A 25,181-nucleotide genomic window follows, 5' to 3' on the forward strand; every position below is an offset into this window, starting at 1 on the left:
GTGCCGTGTGTGTTTGACTATAGTAGTTTGAGGAATTATGTAGCTGCTTCACCTCCCCTATGATGAATGAATCTAGCGTTTTTAGGTGGTTGGGTTTGGTGAGTAAGTATTTTATATTGAATGGGGTGGGTGTGTGACGGTACTGAACGCATCTAACCCCTCTCTCCCTGAAGGTTGTGACAGTCGGTCTCGGCTGCGTGGCTGTGTGGCGCTGCGTCTAGCCGGCCTGGACATCAGTGACTCCACCCTGAGGCTGATTCTCCGTCACATGCCCCTGCTAGAGCGGCTGGACCTGGCCCACTGCAGGGACCTCACGGACCAATCCATCTGCCTGCTCACCGCCGCCGGCACAAACACACGCAACACGCTCACGGAGATCAACCTCGCAGGTAGGCACGCACACCCATGGAATGCGTAGAGATGAACCTTGAAGGTACACACAACCCACATGCAAATTTGCAATGGCTGAGATCACTCTCGCAAGTACACACACACACACACACTCATTTCCTTCATACAGGTTGTACACCTCTGTCTCAGCCCTCCTTCCCCCTCCTCCCCCAGGTTGTAACAAGCTGACGGACGGCTGTCTGGCGTACCTGAAGAGGGCGTCTGGCCTGGCGCTGCTGGACCTGCGGGGCTGCAAAGGTGTGACGCTGCGGGGCTGTGAGGGCTTCATCTCGGACCTCTCTCACTGCGTCCTGTTCTGTATGACGGAGGAGAAACTCATTCAGAGGATATCGTAAAACTCACCGCGTTCTTACTCCTACGCAAGGGGCACATAGTGACCCCGTGCCAGCCAGCCAGGCAGGGGGGAGAGATGGGGAGCAGCCAACACCCCTCCCCCGAAAAGGAGAACAAGCGCCCCAAAAAAAGGAGGGCGAGCTAAAAACAAAAGCGAAAAGACATTCCCACTCCTCACTTGGGAAGAGAGGGGAGGATGAAGAGGGGAGGATGAAGAGATGTGTAAGGAGAGGGGAGAATGTGCTGTTGCAGCATCATGTTTATTAGGAGGTTTAGGAATGATATGGATAGCACAGACACTTGCTAGTGTTGTTCACGCAACAGGGCTGAAAATGGGAACCCTGGGCCTCCCGAGTGGTGCAATGGTCTAAGGCACTGGACGTGCCACTAGAGATTCTGGTTCAAGTCCAGGCTCAGTCGCAGCTGGACGTGACCGGGAGACCCATGAGGCGGCGCAAAATTGGCCCAGCGTCGTCGTCCGGGTTAGGGGAGGGTTTGGCCATGATGTCCTTGTCCCATCACGCACTAGCGACTCCTGTGGCGGGCCGGGCACAATGCACGCTGAGACGGTCGCCAGGTGTACGGTGTTTCCTCCGACACATTGGTGCGGCTGGCTTCCGGGTTAAGCGGGCATTGTGTCGAGAAGCAGTGCGGCTTGGTTGGGTTGTGTTTCTGAGGACGCGCGACCTTCGCCTCTCCCGAGTCCGTACGGGAGTTGCAGCGATGAGACAAGACTGTAAACTACCAATTGGATACCACGAAATTGGGGAGAAAAAAGGTTGAACAAAGAAAATGGAAACCCTATGGATTGAATGTGGGTTTTTGTGCGACATGGTCTACATGAAGTGGAGTGAATCAGGGTTTAGGTTTCAGGAGGGGTTGAGAGGGAAGGGGACTGGGGAAGACCCAGACATGACTGGTGTGTCCCACTAGGTCCAGACTCTATGCCACACTGTCCAACACTTCCACGGACTCCTTGGGGAAACCGAGTCGGTACTGATGATGATGAAATGCAAATTAGTGCCAACGGGTTCCTGGAACCCCCCCCCATTTCGGCTCTCATTGTTTCAGCTCTCTTCTTTTCGCGCCATCCTCACCTCTGTTCCTTACGCTTACAGCCATGCGTTTTGTTGGATAAAAAACGTACTGTATCTCTCATTAGTTACATCCAAAACGGTACCCTGTTCCTCATAGTACACTACTACAGAGCCCTGGTCAAAGGTAGTACTCTATATATGGAATAGGGTGCTATTTGGGACGAATACATTGTTTCTCTTCAGTTTTACTTGACTCATTTCTCACTACCAGCCACTACAGGTCTTAACTTTTCTTCTTTGAATTCCCTCATTTGAGACTATTTTCCTCCTGTCATTTTAATGTCTTTCCTTTGTCTTTTTACATGTGTAATGTTTTGTTCATCCCTCCGTCTCGGTCCCCCATAATGTTATTGTTAATAATGTTGAACCGGAAGGCTCTTGGGTTGGGTGCGTCGCAAATGTCACCCTAGACCCAATATAGTGCACTACTTTTGAAAATTATATAGGGAATAGGGTACCATTTGGGACGTGGTCTTGGTGAATTGTTTTGGTTGCCCTACTGCAGTTGCTCAATGGGACTGTAATGTGCCTGTAGCATTGCAATCAATTATATAATTATTTTCTGAAATGTTTTGCAGAAATTCTCTTAATTTGTGGTTTTTGCAAGAAAAAGAAAATTAAAACAAAAATCTGAAATGAATAGTGTGTGCGCACGTCTTGATTGAAATTATGTTGAGGTCAGTTGCCAAGTACATTGCCAGTCAAAAGTTTGGACACACCTACTCATTCAAGGTTTTTTCTTAATTTTTACTATTTTCTACAATGTAGAATAATAGTGAAGACGTGACACATGGAATCATGTAGTAACCAAAAAAGTGTTAAACAAATCAAAATAAATAATAAAACCCTTACACAGCCTGGAGGTGTGTTGGGTCATTGTCCTGTTGAAAAACAAATGATAGTCGCACTAAGCACAAACCAGATGGGATATCGCTGTAGAATGCTGTGGTAGCCATGCTGGTTAAGTGTGTCTTGAATTCTAAATAAATCACTGCCCATGTCACCAGCAAAACACCATCACACCACCACCTCCATGCTTCACAGTGGGAATCACACATGCTGAGATCATCCGTTCACCTACACTGCGTCTCACAAAGACACGGCGGTTGGAACCAAAAATCTCAAACTTGGACTCATCAGACCAAAGGACAGATTTCCACCGGTCTAATGTCCATTGCTCGTGCTTCTTGGTCCAAGCAAGTATCTTCTTATTATTGGTGTCCTTTAGTAGTGGTTTCTTTGCAGCAATTTGACCATTAAGGCCTGATTCACAGTCTCCTCTGAACAGTTAATGTTGAAATGTGTCTGTCTGTTACTTGAACTCTGAAGCATTTATTTGGGCTGCAATTTCTGAGGCTGGTAACTCAAATGAACTTATCCTCTGCAGCAGAGGTAACTCTGGGTCTTCCTTTCTTGTGGCGGTCCTCATGAGAGCCAGTTTCATCATAGCGCTTGATGGTTTTTGCGACTGCACTTGAAGAAACTTCCAAAGTTCTTCAAATTTTCCGGATTGGCCGACCTCTTTGCTTATTTAAGCTGTTCTTGCCATAATATGGACTTGGTCTTTTACCAAATAGGACTATCTTCTGTATACCACCCCTACCATGTCACAACACTACTGATTGGCTCAAACGCATTAAGGAAAGAAATGCCACAAATGAACAAGGCACACGTTAATTGAAGTGCATTCCAGGTGACTACCTCATGAAACTGGTTGAGAGAATGCCAAGAGTGTGCAAAGCTGTCATCAAGGCAAAGGGTGGCTACTTCTAATATAAAATATAGTTTGATTTGTTTAACACTTTTTTGGTTACTACATGATCCCATATGTGTAATGTCATCGTTCTGACGTCGTCACTATTATTCCACAATGTAGAAAATAGAACAAGTAAAGAAAAACCCTGGAATGAGTTGGTGTGTCCAAACGTTTGACTGGTACTGTAGGTGTGTGTATCCATTTACCTTCAGTTGTAGTGTTGGAACAGGTTGCAGGCGCCATCCCGAGGGGAAGGGGCTGAGGCCTCTACTGAAACACTCGTTGTACACAGCTCCAGTGTAGATAGAGAAAAGACCCATCAGCAGAATCAGATACCGACCACCAAACATCATCTGGCAGATCTGGGAGAGGAGGGGGGAGAGAGATGCTCTTCAATTGGATGAGGTCAAGAGGGGTACAGTGTGTGTGGCTGGGCCAGTTGAAATACTTAATTTTCCAACACACATTTCACTCATTTCCTCTTCCCGGGAAGAGGCTCTAGCATCAGCTCCAGTCCTCTGGTCTTTCTCCTGTAGTACCATCCACGAGGAGAGTGGTAAGGTGTGTGTACCTCGTTGTCGTTGGTCCTGAGTTTGAGGTCTCTCTCCTGCAGCACCATCCAGAGAGCGGCCATGGTCATGAGGAGGCCGTGGCCCACGTCCCCAAACATCACCGCAAACAGGAAGGGGAAGGTGATAATGGTGTACACCGCTACGGACGGACAAACACAAAAATCATACAGAGAAATAGTTAGGGTTGACAGAGTTGGGGGATGCCTGTTTAGTTTGCTGGTGTGTGTGTATACCTGGGTTGACCTCTCTGTATCTGGCAACACCGTATGCATCTACGATGCTCTGGAAGCCGGCTGTGAAGGAGTTGGTGTGGAAGAGGGTGGGAGGAGGGGTGCTTGGGTCCGGGAGGCGGTTATAGAGTGAGTCCACACCACTATCGTTCTTCCTCTGGGGGAGAGAGAGAGAATTATACCTGTTATTGCCTAAAGCAGTGGTTCCCAAACGTTTTATAGTCCCTTACCCCTTCAAACATTCAACATCCAGCTGGGTAACCCCTCTAGCACCAGGGTCAGCGGGGTCAACATTTTTAGCTTCCAGGAATTGTGTACAGATCCTTGCAACATGGGGCCATGCATTATCATGCTGAAACATGAGGTGATGGAGGATGAATGGCACGACAATGGCTCTCAGGATCTCGTCATGGTATCTCTGTGCATTCAAATAACCATTTGTAAAATGCAATTGTGTTCGTTGTCCGTAGCTTATGCCTTCCCATACCATAACCCCACCGCCAACATGGGGCACTCTGTTCACAACGTTGACATCAGCAAATTGCTCTCGCACACGATGCCACCGGGATTCATCCGTGAAGACCACACTTCCCCAGCGTGCCAGTGGCCATCGAAGGTGAGCATTTTCACGCTGGAGTCGGTTACAATGCCAAACTGCAGTCAGGTCAAGACCCTGGTGAGGACGATGAGCACATTGGAGGTGGCTTATTGTAGAGAAATTAACATTCAATTCTCTGGCAACAGCTGTGCTGGACATTCCTGTTGTCAGCATGCCAATTGCACGCTCCCTCAAAACTTGAGACATCTGTGGCATTGTGTTGTGTGACAAATCTGCACATTTAAGAGTGGTCATTTATTGTCCCCCAGCACAAGGTGCACCTGTGTAATGATCATGCTATTTAATCATCTTCTTGATATGCCACACCTGTCAGGTGGATGGATTATCTTGGCAATGAGAAATGCTCACTAACAGGGATATAAACCAATTTTCGAGAAATAAGATTTTTGTGTGTATCGAACATTTCTGGATTTTTTTTATTTCAGCTCATGAAAATTGGGACCCACACATATTTTTGGCCAGTATACATAATTATCTTAACTAAAAACATTTTACCATTAATCAGGGCTGGCCCTAGCCTTTTGTGGGCCCTAAGCGAGATTTAGTTTTGACAGTGGAGAGAGAAATTTACATTTTAAAGTTCTACACATTTAGCAAATGTTGCAGTTTTAAAGCAAGTTTTCTGCAATTTTACAAATTTTGCCATGGGGTGGAGAGAAAATGTAGCAATTCTATAACCGATTTCATACAATTCTACCCATTTTGCAATGGAGTGGAGATACATTTGTGCAGTTTTAAGCAATTTTCGTGCAATTCTGCACATTTTGACATGACTTATGACATGCCTTAATATGATATCTGAGTGAGAGGGACAAACAAAATCTATGTGGGCCCCCTTGAAGTCAGGGCCCCTGGGCAAGTGCCCTGCGTGCGCAGTCGGTATGCAGCCAAAATTATGAGCTGACAGGAATAATTGAGTGACTGTCAGTGACTGAAATAAGAAGACAAAAACTGCGGATGCATAATCAAATTTAGAAATTGCACCTTGTATATTCTACTATTCTAACTCGCAACAGTAAGTTGAGACCCAGACTGAGTTCCTAAAAAAACAAATGTTTTTGGAAATTGATCCGAGGGCCTACAAAAGAAAGAAAAAGAGAAAGAGAGAGTAGGGAGGGGCAACTGGTGGCTTCTCTATCTCCTCCCCTCCCTCCTCCTCCTCTCTCACCGTTCCCTCTATTAGGGCGCTCTGCAGCAGTAGCAGCTTGCTGACGGGACACCAGGCCTCAGCGATCAGACACTTGTCAGTGACGGAGGGGCTGCAGAGGTTGAGCACGGCCTGGACGGCCTTACACTTCTGGACCCGCACCTTCCACTGGGGCAGCAGGGCCACCGAGCGACACAGCAGCTACTGCAGGTAATGTTCCGTCTGGGAGAGGACCTGAGGGAAACCATGGAGGGAAGGAAGGGGTTTAATAAACACAGTATACATAGAATTCATAGAAATAGAACGAGAACCATTCTAGTGATATGGACAGAACACCTTCCACTGGGGCAGAACCTCCTGTCTGGGAGACCTGAAATAAATCATGGAGAGAAGAAAGGGGTTAACAAACCTGGGTGGTGCCATAGAAGTAGAACAGATAGAGCAGGTGTAGCCTGATATCCACCCAACATTGTTGACGACTGACGGAGACACGGAAAACTGAGAGATAATGACTGTTCCAGCTCAAAATGATCTGTTAGTCTCTGTCCATCTCTCTCTCTCTCAATCTCTCCATCTCTCCCTTTTCTTACCGTTTTGATGTCTACTATCCTTCCCTGCAGCCCGTGCAGAATCTGCTCTCTCTCCGTTGTGCCCTCTGGGTAGTCAAAGGTGTGGGTGTGGAAACTGAGAGAGGGACAGGAGAGGAAAGAAAGAGAGAAAGAGAGAGAGCGATAAAGAAGGGGTAAGAAAAAAAAGGAGACCAAGAATCATTAGATTAGATTCAACATTCCAACAACATGGAACTGAAAATTGTTAAGCTTTGGACCTGCTCTCACTAACCAATCACAGATCTTCTTGACTTTCTGTCCAATCTGCTCGCCCCAGAAAGAGATGCGGAAGACTGTCCACTGGACCATCTCGCCCTGTGATTGATCGCAAAGAATGAAGTAAAGAAGTGGGATTTAGAAGGGGGAAAAAAACATATTTTTGCTTATTGTCAGGCAAGGGAAATACATCCAATCTTCATAACGGAACACTCATAATAATATGATCCTCCAGCATTATTTCCTTTACTCGTCCATCTTTATTCCTTATTTCCCTCCCTCCTTGCATTCATCCGTCTTATCTCCCCCCTTTCATTTCTTACCGTTTCAGGCTCTCGTCCATCTCCCTGAAGTCGACGATGATGTAACCGCGGCACGCTCGCCATAGCAGCCGCTCAAACGACGGAACCTTCCACGGGTGGACCACGCCAGACACAAAACTGGGAAGGAGGCGGAAGAAGACAAGTGAGGGAAAATATCAGGTAACACCTAATTTGGATAGTCCATCTGTCTACAGACTATCAGTAACATTTCAACCAGCTATCTTCTAACCCTTATTCTAAACCTAACCTTAACCCTTACTCTAACCCTAACTTTAACCCTTAACCTAACCGTAGCAAGCAGTTGCTCCTCAACTGATAGTTTGTTGATAGTATGACCATCTACAGATTGAAAATCCGGACTATCCAAATAAAGTGTGACCAAATATCTTTCATTTTTTCTCTTCTTGACTGGTAGTGTCCCAAATGGCACCCTATTCCCTATATGTAACATTTTATTTAACTAGGCAAGTCAGTTAAGAACTAATTCTTATTTACAAGGACGGCATACCGTCACCAACCTTAACCAACCATGTTGTTCCACCTTCTACATATGCGATGACATCACCTGGTTTAAACGTCTCTAGAGACTATATCTCTCTCATCATTACTCAATGTCTAGGTTTACCTCCAATGTACTCACATCCTACCTTACCTTTGTCTGTACATTATGCCTTGAATCTATGAATCTATCATGCCCAGAAACCTGCTCCTTTTACTCTCTGTTCCGAACGTGCTAGACACCCAGTTCGTATAGCCTTTAGCTGTACCCTTATCCTACTTCTCCTCTGTTCCTCTGGTGATGTAGAGGTTAATCCAGGTCCTGTAGTGCCTAGCTCCACTCCCACTCCCCAGGTGCTCTCATTTGTTGACTTCAGTAACCACAAAAGCCTTGGTTTCATGCATGTGAACATTAGAAGCCTGCTCCCTAAGTTTGTTTTACTCACTGCTTTAGCACACTCTGCCAACCCGGATGTCTTATCCGTGTCTGAATCCTGGCTTAGGAAAACCACCAAAAACCCTGAAATCTCCATCGCTAACTATAACATTTTCCGCCAAGATAGAACTGCCAAAGGGGGCGGTGTTGCAATCTACTGCAAAGATAGCCTGCAGAGTTCTGTATTACTATCCAAGTCTGTACCCAAACAATTTGAGCTTCTAATTCTAAAAATTTGCCTCTCACTGTTGCCGCTTGCTATAGACCTCCCTCTGCCCCCAGCTGTGCCCTCGATACCATATGTGAATTGATTGCCCCCCATCTATCTTCTGAGCTCGTGCTACTAGGTGACCTAAACTGGGACATGCTTAACACCCCGGCCATCCTACAATCTAAGCTTGATGCCCTCAATCTCACACAAATTATCAATGAACCTACCAGGTAGAACCCCAAATCCATACACACGGGCACCCTCATAGATGTCATCCTAACTAACTCACCCTTCAAATACACCTCTGCTGTTTTCAATCAAGATCTCAGCGATCAATGCCTCATTGCCTGCATCCGTAATGGGTCTGCGACCAAACGACCACCCCTCATCCCTGTCAAACGCTCCCTAAAACACTTCTGCGAGCAGGCCTTTCTAATCAACCTATCCTGGAATGACATTGGCCTCATCCCGTCAGTAGATGATGCCTGGCTATTCTATAAAAGTGCCTTCCTCACCATCTTAAATAAGCATGCCCCATTCAATTAAAAAAAACAACTAGGAACAGATATAGGATATATCTGGATATTCACTCCAGACCTGTCTGCCCTTGACCAGCACAAAAACCTCCTGTGGCGTTCTGTATTAGCATTGAATAGCCCCCGTGATATGCAACTTTTCGGGGAAGTTAGGAACAAATATACACAGGCAGATAGGAAAGCTAAGGCTAGCTTTTTCAAACAGAAATTTGCATCCTGTAGTACTAACTCAAAAATGTTCTGGGACACTGTAAAGTCCATGGAGAATAAGAGCACCTCCTCCCAGCTGCCCACTGCTCTGAGGCTAGAAAACACTGTCACCACTGATAAATCCACTATAATTGAGAATTTCAATAAGCATTTCTCTACGGCTGGCCATGCTTTCCACCTGGCTACCCCTACCTTGGTCAACTGCCCAGCACCCTCCACAGCAACCCGCCAAAGCCCCCACCAGTTCTCCTTCACCCAAATCCAGATAGCTGATGTTCTGAAAGAGCTGCAAAATCTGGACCCCTACAAATCAGCCGGGCTAGACAATCTGGACCCTCTCTTTCTAAAATGATCTGCCAAAATTGTTGCAACCCCTATTACTAGCCTGTTCAACCTCTCTTTTGTATTGTCGGAGATTCCCAAAGATTGGAAAGCTGCCGCGGTCATCCCCACTCTAGACCCAAACTGCTACAGACCTATATCGATCCTACCCTGTCTTTCTAAGGTCTTCGAAAGTTAACAAACAGATTACCGACCATTTCGAACCCCACCGTACCTTCTCCGCTATGCATTCTGGTTTCCGAGCTGGTCATGGGTGCACCTCAGCCACGCTCAAGGTCCTAAACGACATCATAACCGCCATCGATAAGAGACATTACTGTGCAGCCGTATTCATCGACCTGGCCAAGGCTTTCGACTCTGTCAATCACCACATTCTTATTGGCAGACTCGACAGCCTTGGTTTCTCAAATGATTGTCTCGCCTGGTTTACCAACTACTTCTCTGATAGAGTTCAGTGTGTCAAATTGGAGGGCCTGTTGTCCGGACCTCTGGCAGTCTCTATGGAGGTGCCACAAGGTTCAATTCTCGGGCCGACTCTCTTCTCTGTATACATCAATGATGTTGCTCTTGCTACTGGTGATTCTCTGATCCACCTCTACGCATACGACACCATTCTGTATACTTCTGGCCCCTCTTTGGACACTGTGTTAACTAACTTCCAGACGAGCTTCAATGCCATACAACTCTCCTTCCGTGGCCTCCAACTGCTCTTAAACGCAAGTAAAACTAAATGCATGCTATTCAATCGATCACTGCCAGCACCTGCTCGCCCGTCCAGCATCACTACTCTGGACGGCTCTGACTTAAATACGGGGACAACTACAAATACCTAGGTGTCTGGTTAGACTGCAAACTCTCCTTCCAGACTCACATTAAGCATCTCCAATCCAAAATTACATCTAGAATCGGCTTCCTATATCGCAACAAAGCATCCTTCACTAAAACATACCCTCGTAAAACTGGCCATCCTACCGATCCTCGACTTCGTTGATGTCATGTATAAAATAGCCTCAAACACCCTACTCAACAAATGGATGCAGTCTATCACAGTGCCATCCGTTTTGTCACCAAAGCCTCATACACTACCCACCATTGCGACCTGTACGCTCTCGTTGGTTGGCCCTCGCTTCATACTCGTCGCCAAACCCACTGGCTACAGGTTATCTACAAGTCTCTGCTAGGTAAAGCCCCGCCTTATCTCAGCTCACTGGTTACCATAACAGCACCCACTTGTAGCACGCGCTCCAGCAGGTATATCTCACTGGTCACCCCAAAGGCAATTCCTCCTTTGGTCGTCTTTCCTTCAGCTTCAGAGATCCCTCACTAGCTTTAAGAACCAGCTGTCAGAGCAGCTCACAGATCACTGCACCTGTACATAGCCCATCTGTAAACAGCCCATCTATCTACCTACCTCATCCCCATACTGTATTTATTTATTTATCTTGCTACTTTGCACCCCAGTATCCCTACTTGCACATTCATCTTCTGCACATCTACCATTCCAATGTTTAATTGCTATATTGTAATTACTTCGCCACCATGGCCGATTTATTGCCTTAACTCCCTTATCTTACCTCATTTGCACTCTCTGTATATATACTTTTTGTTTTCTTTTGTTCTACTGTATTATTGACTATGTTATGTTTATTCCATGTGTAACTCTGTGTTGTTGTATGTGTCGAATTGCTATGCTTTATCTTGGCCAGGTCGCAGTTGTAAATGAGAACTTGTTCTCAACTAGCCTACCTGGTTAAATTAAAATGTAAAAAAACAGGGAACAGTGGGTTAACTGCCTTGTTCAGGGGCAGAACGACAAATTTTTACCTTGTCAGCTTAGGGATTCGATCTAGCAACCTTTCAGTTACTAGTCCAACGCTCTAACCACTAGACTACCTGCCGCCCCTGTATATAGTGTACTTGTTTTGACCAGGGCCTTTAGGGAATAGGATGCCACTTGGGACGCAACCACTATCGCTTATCACATATTATCTTTTATATATTGCAATGCAAACTATATGACAGCTGCTTGTCATGCCAGTAGGGAAAGTCCATTGATATTGTGTTCTTCCTAAATGGCACCCTATGGCCCCCAATTGCCTTTATAGTGCATTACTTGTGACCAGAGCCAGACCACTGTATAGGAAACAGGGTGCTACTTGAGACGCGGCCATTGACAATGAAGCCATTGATATCAGAGAAGGCTGGTGAGAGGAGCTATATGAGGACGGACTCATTGTAATGGCTGGAATGGAATTCAAGGAACGGAGTCAAACGTGGTTTCTATATGTTTGATACCGTTCAATTAATTCCATTCCAGTCTTTACAATGAGCCTGTCCTCCTATAGCTCATCCCACCAGCCTCCTCTGATATACATGCCACCTGTCACCTCAGCCTGATGTCTTGTCTGTTGTCCAGTAAGGCGGCAGTCTCCAGAGAAGAGGGAGGCGGAGCCTGACGGGAGAGGGCGATAGGAGAAGAGTAGAAGGCGCTCAACCAATGAGAGACTAAGTCAAGGCGCTCAACCAATGAGACTAAGTACAAGGCGCTCAACCAATGAGAGACTAAGTACAACCAAAAATTATAAGAACGTTTGGAAGGAATAGGTGCAACACTCGCTTAAAATTCAAATCTTTATCCTTTATCTAATTCGAGGTAAAATCCTGATGTTTTGGCCGTCAATGGCCTTCATCAGAATGAAAGGGGAACGAAAGCTTCAGGTAAAGAAATCTATGCTTTTCCATACACATCTGCTGTGTTCATGAGTTCCTAGGAAACTTAGCCCATCCCGTTTGAAAATAACTTAAGAGGTTTACTTGAATTGTTTTTGACATTGGAAACTCATAATTCCAAGAGCGTGTGAGTGCAACAATGGCCGACCCCAGAGCAGCAGAGAGAATACTGGGATATGTAGTTCATACCTGTGAGGTGGTTTGAGACCATGCCGGGATCTGTAGTTCATACCTGTGACTTGGTTTGAGACCATGCCGGGATCTGTAGTTCATAGCTGTGAGGTGGTTAGAGACCATGGTGGGATCTGTAGTTCATACCTGTGAGACTGTGAGGGACTGTGTCTGGATCAAAATCCCTCTGTATTGGCTGAGCTGGATCAGCTGGTTCATCAGGCTGTCTCTGTTCCTGGACACCTGGACCAATCAGACAGCAGCACAGCAGAACAGTGGTCAGAGTATGAATAGCCCAGACAATGAAAGGAATACAAACAGCCTGGAATACAGTTGTATATGGTCCCGTAGTGTAAATTGCAAAAACAGTGCCTCTCCCCTTCTCAGTATCTTTCCCTCTTCTCTCCCCCTCACTCCTCTCCCGTTTCCTCCCCCCTCCTCGCTTCTCTACCTCCCCGTCTTCACCTCTCGTAGCTCCCTGGCCAGCCTCTCGCTCTCCTCCTCGATGGCCATGAGTTCTCTGGGCTGGGGAGCGGAGGGCAGAGGGCTGGGGGTGGGGAGAGGACGCTGGGGCGCACTGCCTGCCCTCCAGGACATCTACAGCACCCGGTGTCACAGGAAGGCCAAGAAGATCATCAAGGACCTCAGCCACCCGAGCCATGGCCTGTTCACCTTGCTACCATCTAGATGGCAGAGACAGGGCATGTGCATCAAAGCTGGGACTAGACTCTAGAGCTCTGAAATCCTAGGGCCAGTGATGAGCTAGTTTAAGTTTAACCGGATTCAGCATAGCTAGCTGGGATACGATGCTAGGAGGATACAATTACTCACCACAAGGCAATTTCGCTAACTACTCTCTTTTGAGTCATGCAGCAATGTCCCGAATCGTTGCTGTAGGAGACGCTAAGCTGGCTAGCTGTCATCAGCATCAAAACATCTAGCAATAACCTAGCTAATAAAGAGAAGCTAGCTGACGTTGGCTAGCATAACTGTACACATGCCCATCAAATGGAGATTTCATCGACATGTCTTCATCGTAGGGTGATAGCTAGCTACGTGAAACGAAAATGAACTTCTGTAATTTACCGTTATCTAGCTAGCTCGCCGGATAGCGATCTGTTAGCTGTGGGGCACGTTATCCCAGCATTTCTCCCTCTAGCAATTGGGATGGTGCAACGTGCACTCTGCAGAGATGTAAACAAAGGGACTACAGTACAGATACACGTTAGATAACGAAGTTAAGATGGCTGAAACTATTTGAGGTCGTTTTTTTTCCTTTGTCTTCTGTGTCACACTGTTCCACTATCAAACTCACGTGATGTCTCCAACCGTTCTGGTACTGTCGTCCTATTTGGGACAGTGGTGTTCTCACACACCGGTAATTGAGTTGTATAACAAGAGGGCATGTGTAATAAGCATGTAACAGACCACACAATGAGAGCGGATTGGGTTATTTTGATGTTTATTGATTGATGATCCAAAAAACAAACAAAGTCTTCACCTGGCAAAAGATGTGTAAAAGAAAAATGCATAAAACAGGAATTTCATGAAGAGAGAAATGAAGGACAATAGGATAAGGAAATAAAGATAAGGAAAAAAACTGTGAAATGAAACCGAGGGTTTAAAAATGTACAAATATTAGAATTTCATCAAATCAATGGCATCACTTACCAACCAATCAAAATCATTCACATTGTACAATAAACATAATGGATCGTTTTTTTTAAAACGCGGAAATGGAGAATAGAAGGCATTAAATCCACAAGCTGTAAAGACTAAAATATATACACTGCTAAAAAAAATAAAGGGAACACTTCTGTGAAATCAAACTGTCCACTTAGGAAGCAACACTGATTGACAAAGAATAGACAACAGGTGGAAATTATAGGCAATTAGCAAGACACCCCCAATAAAGGAGTGGTTCTGCAGGTGGTAATCACAGACCACTTCTCTAGTGTCCAGAGCATGGAGGCGCTACCAGGAGACAGGCCAGTACATCAGGAGACGTGGAGGAGGCCGTAGGAGGGCAACAACCCAGCAGCAGGACCGCTACCTCCGCCTTTGTGCAAGGAGGAGCAGGAGGAGCACTGCCAGAGCCCTGCAAAATGACCTCCAGCAGGCCACAAATGTGCATGTGTCTGCTCAAACGGTCAGAAACAGACTCCGTGAGGGTGGCCCGACGGTGGCCCGACGTCCCAGGTGGGGGTTGTGCTTACAGCCCAACACCATGCAGGACGTTTGGCATTTGCCAGAGAACACCAAGATTGGCAAATTCGCCACTGGCGCCCTGTGCTCTTCACAGATGAAAGCAGGTTCACACTGAGCACGTGCTAGACCTCATGTGGCTGGAGTGTGTCAGCAGTTCCTGCAAGAGGAAGGTATTGATGCTATGGACTGGCCCGCCCATTCCCCAGTCCTGAATCCAATTGAGCACATCTGGGACATCATGTCTCGCTCCATCCACCAACGCCACGTTGAACCACAGACTGTCCAGGAGTTGGCGGATGCTTTAGTCCAGGTCTGGGAGGAGATCCCTCAGGAGACCATCCGCCACCTCATCAGGAGCATGCCCAGGCGGTGTAGGGAGGTCATACAGGCACGTGGAGGCCACACACACTACTGAGCCTCATTTTGACTTAATTTAAGGACATTACATCAAAGTTGGATCAGCCTGTAGTGTGGTTTTCCACTTTAATTTTGAGTGTCAATCCAGACCTCCATGGGTTGATACATTTGATTTCCATTGATCATTTTTGTGTGATTTCATTGTCAGCACATTCAACTATGTAAAGAAAAAAGTATTTAATAAGAATATTTCATTCATTCAGATCTAGGATGTGTTATTTTAGTGTTCCCTTTGTTTTGAGCAGTGTATATATCTACAACAACAATGTTCACTCAGAAGTCACCTCTGTGTTTGTGCTCCCTTGTGTGTGTGGTATGGGTGGTCTTACAAGGTACTATATACACATTGATGAAAGGACATGGTCTACAATATGCTTGTATGGCTCTTGGTGTGATTCAGTCAATGCCCAAGTCCTGAATGGCACCCTATTCCCTTTATCGTGTACACCTTTTGACCAGGGCCTATTTCAAAAGTAGTGCAGCACTATATAGGGAATAAGGTGTCATTTGGGACACATACCTTGGCTCTCGGCCCAGTGGTTAGAGTGTTGGGCCAATAACCGAAAGGTTGCTAGATCGAATCCCCGGAGCTGACAAGGTAAAAATCTGTCGTTCTGCCCCTGAACAAGGCAGTTAACCCTCTGTTCCTAGGCCGTCATTGTAAATAAGAGTTTGTTCTTAACTGACTTGCCTAGTCACTTTAACTATATGTTCATGTACACACTACCTCAATTGGCCCGACCAACCAGTGCTCCCGCACATTGGCTAACTGGGCTATCTGCATTGTGTCTCACCACCCACCAACCCCTTTTTATGCTACTGCTACTCTGTTCATCATATATGCATAGTCACTTTAACCATACCTACATGTACACACTACCTCAATAAGCCTGACTAACCTGTGTCTGTATATAGCCTTGCTCCTCTTATTTTCAAATGTCGTTTTACTGTTTTATTTCTTTACTTACCTACACACACACTTTTTTTTCACACTATTGGTTAGAGCCTGTAAGTAAGCATTTCACTACACCTGTTGTGTTCGGCGCACGTGACAAATAAACTTTATTTAGTTAAAGGTAAAATACAACAATAACATAGTATGAGCCATATACAATAGGATTGTTGTATGACATATTTTGGGTGCATACTAGTAGCCTGGAATCCAAACTGATATGCGCCGTTTCACCATTGTTAAAACCTCTACGGGATTGGTGTCCCTCCACAATGCGATTAGCATGAGTTTGTAAGTAACAAGAACATTTCCCAGGACAAAGACATATCTGATATGGGCAGAAAGCTTGAATTCTTGTTTGAGTTTATTTATTTGTTACAGGGACAGTGCACATTAATCAACGTTTCAGTATAAGTGCCGGTTTTAGCCAGCCAGCTAATTTTCAACTGCAGTCCCTGGGCAGGTTGTTAATCTAACTGTACTGTCCAATTTACAGTAGCTAAGAATACCATGCTATTGTTTTAGAAGAGTGCACAGTTATGTACCGAAAATGTATCAATAGACCAACTAGGCACATTTGGGCAGACTTCATACAACATTTTGAACATTAATGCAATGGTTCATTGGATCAGTCTAAAACTTTGCACATACACTCCAAAATCTAAATTGCACCTAAACTGCAATAATACATTGTGGCCTTTCTCTTGCATTTCAAAGCTGATGTTTTTTTTGTGTATTCTTCTGTAAATCTAATGTGTTATATTCTCTTACATTAATTTCACATTTCCATAAACTTCAAAAGTGTTTCCTTTCAAATGGTATCAAGAATATGCATATCCTTGCTTCAGTTCCTGAACTACAGGCAGTTAGATTTAGGGAGGTAATTTTAGGCGAAAATTGAAAAAAAGGGTCCGATCCTTATTATTAAGAGCATATCAGTTAAAAATCCATTCTAGCCTCAGTTTATTATCCAATCAAGCTGCATGTCCCTTCTGATCAACTGCTGCAGGGTCCCAGATGGAATCCTTTTCCCTAGGGTGCCATTTGGGACACAGCCAAAGTCTCTTCCCATGCATACATCCTCAGCGTGACCTCAGAGAGGCCAGCCAATCAGAGACATCCATCACTCTGCTCATATGATCCGTGTTGTTACAGGCTGTAGAACTTGAGGCTCCTGTCCATTCCAGTGGAGGTGAGGAACTGGGCGTGCTCCCCGAAAGCCACGCCTGTCACCACCCCAGTGTGTTCTGGGTAAAGAAAAACAAAAATGTTTTGACTTGAAATCAACTCAAAAGCATGAGTTGACGCACACCAAATAAAGTTGGGGAGGTGCTGATAAACAAAATAGTAAACCTGAAATATATATTTCAGGTTAATATTTCATAGGGTACTCTATATACACACTTGCTATTATAGTCATCCAGCCAGGCACTTTGAAGACCCACCTCTAGACCACTGTTTCTGTCCCAAGCTAACTCATCACCACTCGCCATTGCATCTCTAGCAGTATGACACACACAGTGCATTCTCTTACCTGTGAAGTTGAGGACCTCGGACCACTGCTTACAGATGTAGACCCTGATGTCAGTGCCACCCACAGCCAGGTACGTCCCACTCTGGTCAAACACCAGGGACTTCACCTGAGGGAGAGGAAAGAGACTCACGTATCATTTATCTAAATTTACAGGGTAGTTCAGTACCAGGAGATTACAGTATTCATACAGAGCAGACCGTTGCTAGCCTGGGTGCCAGTCGGTTTCTGTTCTCTTGCAAACTCCTTATGGAATTTTCATGCCAGTGACGGAAATGGAGATGGCAAGAGCACAAACAGATGTGGGACCAGGCTAGATTGCAGCACGACTAGCTTCTGAATGTCCAGTGTACAGTCTACAACGACTGTCTCTCAAATAGCAGCGGATTTCTTAGATCGTGCACGTGGCTCTGGCCAAAAGTAGTGTAGGGGATAGAGGTCATTACAGACGTGCACTACTTACCTCATAGTTGTTGTCCAGGGTGATGGTTTTGAAATTTTTCAGCTTCCTCAGATCCCAGAGCTTCACTGAGCTGTCCTGTGCACCTGGAGACATGAGAGAGGAGGGTGAGGTGAGCAGGGCCAAACATTTACTTTTTGATCCACCAGCCACTGTGTCAAGTAGATTAAAAAAATAACCTACCAGCCACTAGATGTTTTTTTAACCAGCCAAAATATCTTGGTTCGCAATAATTACACCAACAAAACATGAAAAAAAACAGATGAGCATGCTTTGTAATGTTTCTAAAACAATAAATGTAGGACTAGTAAGAAGTAGTGGTATATTGTTACATTTTATTTGTGACCAGAGTCTTTTAACCAAAATATCACAGATGATGCATAAATGTTCACCTGCCCCTTTAAGGTGGAGGTTACCATGGTAACGTGACTCAAGTCACGTTTGTGCCATTGAGAGTCTGACTAGTAGATGCATTGTCCTCTATTACCTAGCAGTTGAAACTCGAACAATAAAAAACAACCTAAATAACCAAGAAACAAGGACAAAGTCTCACTTCAGTAGACTTTAATTTCAAGCAAATTAGACAAACTTTTATGCCTGTGTGCAGCGCTTCTAAAAATGTATCTTTCAACTCAGCTCTTCACATGCAGTTTTGCAACACAAGGTGGGATAGGTTATAGGATTTGTAGTTCTTTGACTCTGTGAATTTAATTTACCAGCTCTGAAACAAAACGGCATAAATACCTAGAAAACAGCTACTGAATCATTTATTTTTGCTATAAATGTGATCATATTTTTATTCACAATTGGCTCAGTGTTCTGTCACTCATGGGGACACTACATCACCACAAAATCTACAGGGAGAGCTTGTAAATTCAAGCCCCTTGGGTACTGCCATAGATTTACATTATAAGTGCCCATCCAAGAAGGCTCAAGGTCATTGGCCACTGATAAAATTACGTTAAATCTACCGTAGCTTTGATATGACTGATCATGTCAACATCATACTTTCAAAATCTTAGCTAACAAGATAGACAAGCCGTCGTCATTATGAATCAAGTCGACAATCTACTGGCAAATCCTTTTCAATGCTTGTCAAATGAAGGGAAATCATAGACAAAACGTATCGATGCTCATGGGCCATAAACATTACACAACAATTTGGAAATAGCTAATTCAACAATGAGTGGTTTGCAAGGAATCACTATCCTGCTATTCAGTGGAGTGGGTGTGTGGTCCAAGTCTGGGTTTAAAGTCTCTTTTCCAAGCTTGAAAGGTCAAACATTCACATGGCCATGAGCCAGAAAAGGTTGAATACATTGGCTATGTCAATACAGCAAGACTTCTGCCAAACTTCAGTGAGATCAAGACAACTGGGAGTTCTGGGGGGGGGGGGGGGGGGTTAAAAGAACTCTGACTGGGAAAATATGTTTTGAAAGGTCATCCAACTCGGAATTCCAAGTCGGGAACTCTTTATAGAGCTCCGACCTGAAGACCACTGACGTCATGATTAAACTTTTTTCCCCCCCAGAGTTCCCAGGTGTCTCGAAAGCACCATAAATCCAGAGAATGCTAGACTAATGAGAATGTTTTCCCACAAAAAGGAACACCGTGCCACCTTCCTGTTCAAGTGAGCACAGCTCAACAAGTTGAGTCCAAAGATGTATTGTATGCTGCTGCATAAATGATGTAATATTCCAGGGAGATATGTATACTGTAGACAAAAAAGTAATACTAAGTGTATGTTGTGTAGTAAGCTATTAGTAGCCCATGTGCCTCACCTTAATAATGTGATGCCTAACTTAGCCTACTGTTCTGACTTGTTGGTGCACATGTAGCCTATAGCCTGTTTTAGAGAAATGTAATTGAATATTGTAAGAAATGGCATTGTCTGCTTATATGCCCCCTTTATTTATCCTACGGTTCTGACTTGGTGTACAGGGACAACATTAAGAACGGCCCATGTTCTGAATTCTGTCATGTGTACATTTCAGAAGTTCTGAACAAATAGTTATATTGACTACGTCCGTCCTAGCTCGCTCATTAATGTCTTAATCAAAATTGCGGATTGACTCTTATCCTCTCGTCGTCCCCTTATGCCATAGTTTGTACATCTCAATTGTCAGTAGTAGCCACATTTGTTTAAGCAAGTCAGCCATTGCAGTTATGTTTTTTTTTAAAGGTAGTTTTGCTGCCAGACAAGGCTCTGCTAATAGACAGGTGTAGCGGTGGTAAGGATTCCCTCCATGGTGCTGAACAGAAAGCTCAGCTGTTGAGACAGATTTATGTAGGCCCTAACCGTTTGTGGGCAGATTTTGTCACCGCAAAAGTGCAATTAATGTATTGTTTAGTGTTGTTTTGTGGCTTCTCTGACCTGTATCCCAAAAAATTAGGGGGAGTTTGCCCCACCAAGATGTACATGTTAAAATCCCCACTGGAGGTGAGCAATAATGTCTAACAGTGTTTACACAAAGGAATAAAGACAACTTCACACACAGTCACCCACTCAGAGAGAGTGTAACAGAGACTGACACACACACAAAGCTAATCTTCTCTCTCACGTGTGCGTACACACAGAGTCCTCTCTCTCACAAACACACAGCAATCTCACCTGTAGCCAGGTAGTATCCGTTCTCAGAGAAGGCGATGGAGGTGACAGGGCCGATGTGGCCAGGGAAGTTGGCCACGTTGGTGCGCTCCTTCAGGTCCCAGATCTTGATCTGAGAGTCGGCCGTCCCTGTCCCGAAGATCAGACCGTCAGGGTGGAACTGGGCACAGGTCAGAGCTGGAGGGGTACAGGACGTGTAAAGAACATGTATTTGCAATGTATCCGTGTGCTTTCAGAGTACAGGGGACGGGGTGGTTGGAAATACTGTCTTATTTCAGTTACTCCAGTTAGGTACTAGGTCCGTCAATTCACAGGGGGGGGAGATTGATTAAATGTTATTGTTTTTTTGTCTATCCATTTACATAGGAAAGACAACCTGGCATTTAAGGGGCTTGATATGTGGGAAACTATTTGGTGGGCTGCCACAATCGCCATGGTTCGAATCCAGTCCACTGCCCTTTCACTCCCCCCTGGTGTGCACCTATACATCAAGCTGTCTCACACCACAGAAACAGGATATATGCTCCTGCCCTATGGGCTGTACTGGCTTGGACATGGCTACTCACTTACTCCGATCTCCTCAATAAAAATAATAAAGAGCGGGAGAGAGAAGCACTCACCACATCCTGCAGCCTCATCAGTGACCTTGGTGAGAACACGACCTGTTTGGATGTCAGAGAAGGCCCAGTACTGACGGAGAGAGAAAAGGGAAGCGATAGAAAGTAGAGAAAGAGGGGGAGACAGTAGATAAAAATAGTCTTTACATAATGTTCTTGACATCCAAATCCATGTGTGTGTACATATGTTTTGTGTGTGTGTGTGTGTATGTTACCTGATCCTCGGAGGAGCTGAGCAGGTAGTCTCCGGTGGCGTGGAGGGAGAGCCCGGTGACGCTCGCCTCGTGAGCCCGCACCACCTGGACACAGTTGCCCCCGGTAACGGACCACACGCGGATAGTGCTGTCTGGAGAGGCTGAGAACACTACCGACTGGAGGGAGAGGAGGAGAGTGCGCAAAGAGGGAAAGGGGAGAGAGAGAAATTGTTGAGGTAAGGGATATTAGAGCTAGAGTAATTCCAGTGCAAGACATTGCTGCGGACTATGTCAACGGAGAGAAAAGGAAAGGAAGTGTGTGCGTCTCACCTGAGAGGGGTGGTAGATGACAGAGGTGACCTTCTTGGTATGTCCTTTCAGGGTTGCGATGATCTGCTCCTCCTTCTTATCAAACACCACCACGTTCTTATCAGCCCCGCCTGTAGAGGGAGACAGAGAGGTTAGGGGTTGTATCTGGGTCTGGCCAGGGTCTGCGTCCCAAACGTCAGCCTTCTGGTCAAGAGCAGTGCACTATATAGGAAAATGTAGGGTGTGCCATAGTATTTTTTGTTTCCTCAAGGGAGGGAGGAAGCATTTTGATGGAATTCACACAGAAACAATGTGTGTGTATATCTACAATGGGCCGTAGACTGTGTGTGTGTCTCACCAGTGAGCACTTTGTTGGTGTCGGAGGGACACAGGTCCAGAGACAGGATCCCAGGCACACTGGCACTGTGGAGACCCTGACAGACAGACACACAGAGAAACAGAGAGAGAGAGACAGATACATAAACATAATTTAGGGCTGTGTTCAGTAGGAATGAAATGGAAGAAAAATGATCTGAAACAGGGAGGAACCTTTCTGAACTTGCCCAAGGTTTGGAGAATAAAGTGTTCCAACATCAGCCATAGCTAGAGGTCACACACACACGTACTCACAGCATGGGTAGCGACTTGTCTGTACTTGCTGAGGTCCTCCGTTCGGACCAGCTCTTCTGGAACTGTCTTTCCTCTCTGTGGGAAGAGAGACGGTAGAGGTGAAGTGTGGACAAAAATGTATCCTAGTATGGCTATGTCCCAAATGTCACCCTATGGCCCCCGTTCAAAAGTAGTGCCCTATGTAGGGAGTAAGGCGCCATTGGAGACACAGCCCATAGCCTATACTAAGCTGACAACTGGTTGGACATTAGGTAGGTTCTTCTTTGGCGTTTGAATAGTTACCTTCTTTCTCTCCGTGGTCAGGACCGTGGCCTTGTCTTGCAGCTGTGGAGAGAGGTGGACATCTTAGTATAGGACACTGTGCTGTGTAGTGTGACAGCATGGTTGATTGGTTATTTCAAGGTTTGATACACCACGGCCTTATATGGTACTATTTGCAATGAACGCACATGATAGTCTAGTAAAACAGGGTGGTATCATTCCTCTTGTACTGTGGATGTGAATGTATGTGAGGACATCTCTTACCTTCTGTATGATCTCTGGTATCATTCCCACCTGCTCACTGACCTCCATGGGCTCTCCTGCACCTCCAGCCTGTGAGATGAAACACAGAATCAATAACAAAATGAGAATTGTACATTCCTTATTAGAAAATGTGTATTTGCGTCAGCTGTTAAAAATCATTTTTATATGAACATATAGATACTACAACTTCACAGGTCTCACTTAGACCGAAGACTTCAATCAAGAAACAGACTGAGCTCATGCGAACCAGTTAACTATAAATTTCAAAATATTGACTGAGGGCTTTGAGCCAATCACTGACCGTGACATGGGGCTGGGAAGCGACTGCCTGAGCCACCACCAATCCTGCCTGTGGCTTCAGAGTGGCCAGAGCTACGGGGAGAGAGAAGGGTAAAACATAGAGGAGAAATGAGAAGTGACACCCCATGGCCACTAACAAAGCTGTTTCCAGATTAACATAAGAGTGTGTACAAGTATGCTTGCCTGTGTGTCTGTCTATAATACTGTGTGTGTGTGTGTGTGTGTTAGAATCATGTGTTGAGTGTACAAGCATGTGTGTGTATGTAAGTGCATAATGTGTGTGTGAACACAAGCGTGTGTGTATATAAGTGCATAATGTGTTGTGGTTACGTATGTATATATCTCTCACCCTCTCTGGCGGCAGTGACCTCCTTGGTGAGACGGGCGATGACCCTGCAGGCGGCGTCGTGCTGGTAGAGGGCGTGGCTTAGTTCTTGACGCGTTGTCTGCAGCTGCTGCCTCAAGGTGAAACTGTGGAGCATCACCGCATCCTAAGAGAGAGATCGTTTTAGAAGAGTGTGTGTGTGTCTCAGTTCAGACACAGCGAAGGGGAGTGTAGCCGAGTATACATGGACTCACCCACTCGTCCTGCAGAGCTTTGAGGATGGCTGGGATGCTAGTGGATGAGGGAGCTTTGGGTCTGATGGGGTGAGAGACTGAGGCAGGAGGAGACAAAGATAGCTTAATGTAGTGAGATATCCCCTGACTAGTGGGGTTACCATTGTTGTTGAAGTGGCAGAATACACTCTAGCCTAGAGATTACCAGGCACCATGCAGGAATAGTTGGAAGTCAAATCATATGGATTACCCTTACTGTGTTGACTTCAGCTCAGCATCAGATCTGAACACACTCTCCTCCATGTATCCCTCACCTTTAATGTCTATCAGCTGTTCCTCTGACAGAGGCTGCCCATTCATAGGGTCTGCTCCATTCTCAGCTATGTACTTCTCAATCAGCCGCCGCTCGAACACCTGGTTAGACACCGGCGACACACACGGGTGCTCCGGGACCTCATTTGATACTGGATGGACGGTAGAGCGAGAGGGGTAAATGTGCATGCCCGCAATTACAATATAAATACGGCAAACGCAACTCTAGTCAGAAGATGGAAGGACACATTACCGTTTAATTGTACTTTGCAGATATAACACCGATGTCAAGCTGATCCACAATGCTTGAAAAGGGTTGCTTGCTAATTGAAATGCATAACATGCATATGCTGACAATAATAAGGGAAGGTTCTAGAGACATTATTATACACAAACATACGTGATATTTTCGGTCTGTGTACCGCTAACGTTCCGGAAGGGCAACTCGACTCATTCATTCATTCATTTGAACTTACTTGCACAAACCAGGGACATTTTCAGTAGCTAGCTAAACTCTCGGTCGTTCGTTCCCTCCAAGATCACCGTATCAGTACAGATAAATGAATGTTCTTCGGATCCAACTGTTGCTTCTTTTTGTGTTGATTGTAATACAATAATAATCCGGCTAAATTACATTTTAATTTGTTAATTTTTCTTTCCGGATTCACGCACGTTGGTCCGCGGCTGCGCGTTTCGGGTGAAGCTCCGACTATTGCATGCTGGGATAGCATGAGTCCTCCGACACCGCCCCTAGTCTGAGGTCCCCAACAAACTATAGTGCTATTCAAAATCCTTGGGACACTCGTACCCTAAACCTTAACCATTTTGAATGTCAACTTCAATGGGGGTAAGGGCACCCCAAAGATCCCGGATAACAAGGACCAACAAGAGATGTGTCAAAGGCAGCGCTGAAACTTGTGTGAATCTGCTTTCACCATTCATGGCAACTCAGAAGAAGTAGACTTATAGTCTAGACAAGAAGGCTAGTACTGTAAATAAAACCAGGTTGGGCACACCCCCTTCCTCATCAACAGGTCTGCCATGGAGACGGTCAAAAACATAATGTTCCTCAGCACTCCGATGAGCTGAAACGGTCAAACAGCACGGACACCGT

General features: G+C 45.4%; 3 protein-coding genes across 8 annotated transcripts in view; 1 reads left to right on the top strand and 2 right to left on the bottom strand.

The window, feature by feature from the left end:
• kdm2aa (lysine demethylase 2A a) overlaps positions 1 to 2,481 on the top strand; it is a 22,193-nt gene extending 19,712 nt beyond the window's left edge. For all 5 annotated transcript variants that reach the window (XM_090187394.1, XM_021619305.3, XM_036933573.2 and 2 more), the window contains 2 exons: positions 174 to 389; positions 565 to 2,481. In XM_090187394.1, coding sequence (XP_090043520.1) covers positions 174 to 389; positions 565 to 746 — 398 coding nt within the window. In that variant the 3' untranslated portion in view covers positions 747 to 2,481. The remainder of the gene's footprint in view (positions 1 to 173; positions 390 to 564) is intronic.
• Positions 1,687 to 13,043, bottom strand: tcirg1a (T cell immune regulator 1, ATPase H+ transporting V0 subunit a3a). Its single transcript, XM_090188551.1, has 11 exons — positions 12,912 to 13,043; positions 12,594 to 12,689; positions 11,933 to 11,997; positions 7,313 to 7,429; positions 6,756 to 6,849; positions 6,187 to 6,366; positions 4,955 to 5,053; positions 4,403 to 4,556; positions 4,169 to 4,308; positions 3,804 to 3,959; positions 1,687 to 1,740 (listed from the first exon to the last, which is right to left on the bottom strand). Exons 1-11 carry the CDS (start codon positions 13,041 to 13,043, stop codon positions 1,687 to 1,689), a joined length of 1,287 nt encoding a protein of 428 aa, XP_090044677.1.
• Positions 13,044 to 16,369: 3,326 nt separating this feature from the next.
• On the bottom strand, positions 16,370 to 24,824 carry LOC110534444 (pre-mRNA-processing factor 19). Of its 2 annotated transcripts, none has more exons than XM_036933576.2 (16): positions 24,544 to 24,824; positions 24,070 to 24,219; positions 23,777 to 23,853; positions 23,547 to 23,688; positions 23,199 to 23,269; positions 22,898 to 22,966; positions 22,655 to 22,696; positions 22,373 to 22,447; positions 22,101 to 22,176; positions 21,764 to 21,873; positions 21,455 to 21,610; positions 21,243 to 21,312; positions 20,626 to 20,799; positions 18,018 to 18,100; positions 17,558 to 17,663; positions 16,370 to 17,270 (listed from the first exon to the last, which is right to left on the bottom strand). In XM_036933576.2, the coding sequence occupies exons 1-16, from the start codon at positions 24,560 to 24,562 to the stop codon at positions 17,173 to 17,175; spliced, it is 1,518 nt and encodes a 505-aa protein (XP_036789471.1). In that variant the 5' UTR covers positions 24,563 to 24,824; the 3' UTR covers positions 16,370 to 17,172. The 2 variants fall into 2 exon arrangements, with proteins under 2 accessions (XP_036789471.1, XP_090043522.1); XM_090187396.1 differs by lacking the exon at positions 24,544 to 24,824 and adding an exon at positions 24,468 to 24,525.
• Between the last annotated feature and the right edge of the window lie 357 nt (positions 24,825 to 25,181).

This window comes from Oncorhynchus mykiss, chromosome 10 (assembly GCF_057628025.1).
Source record: "Oncorhynchus mykiss isolate SJ-2025 chromosome 10, ASM5762802v1, whole genome shotgun sequence".
In the NCBI taxonomy this organism is placed as follows: domain Eukaryota; kingdom Metazoa; phylum Chordata; class Actinopteri; order Salmoniformes; family Salmonidae; genus Oncorhynchus; species Oncorhynchus mykiss.

Excerpts from the sequence above, each read along its gene's own strand:
- tcirg1a (XM_090188551.1), bottom strand. The coding sequence starts at position 13,043 with ATGTCCTGGAGGGCAGGCAGTGCGCCCCAGCGTCCTCTCCCCACCCCC. Across the intron at positions 6,850-7,312 it reads ATGGACGAGAGCCTGAAACG|TTTCCACACCCACACCTTTG; the intron begins GTAAGAAATGAA and ends TCCCTCTCTCAG. Across the intron at positions 4,557-4,954 it reads GGATGAATCCCGGTGGCATC|AGGAAGAACGATAGTGGTGT; the intron begins GTGTGCGAGAGC and ends TCTCTCCCCCAG.
- LOC110534444 (XM_090187396.1), bottom strand. The coding sequence starts at position 24,525 with ATGAATGAGTCGAGTTGCCCTTCCGGAACGTTAGCGGTACACAGACCG. Across the intron at positions 23,854-24,069 it reads ACAGCTGATAGACATTAAAG|TCTCTCACCCCATCAGACCC; the intron begins GTGAGGGATACA and ends CTCCTGCCTCAG. Across the intron at positions 21,611-21,763 it reads TCATCTACCACCCCTCTCAG|TCGGTAGTGTTCTCAGCCTC; the intron begins GTGAGACGCACA and ends CTCTCCCTCCAG.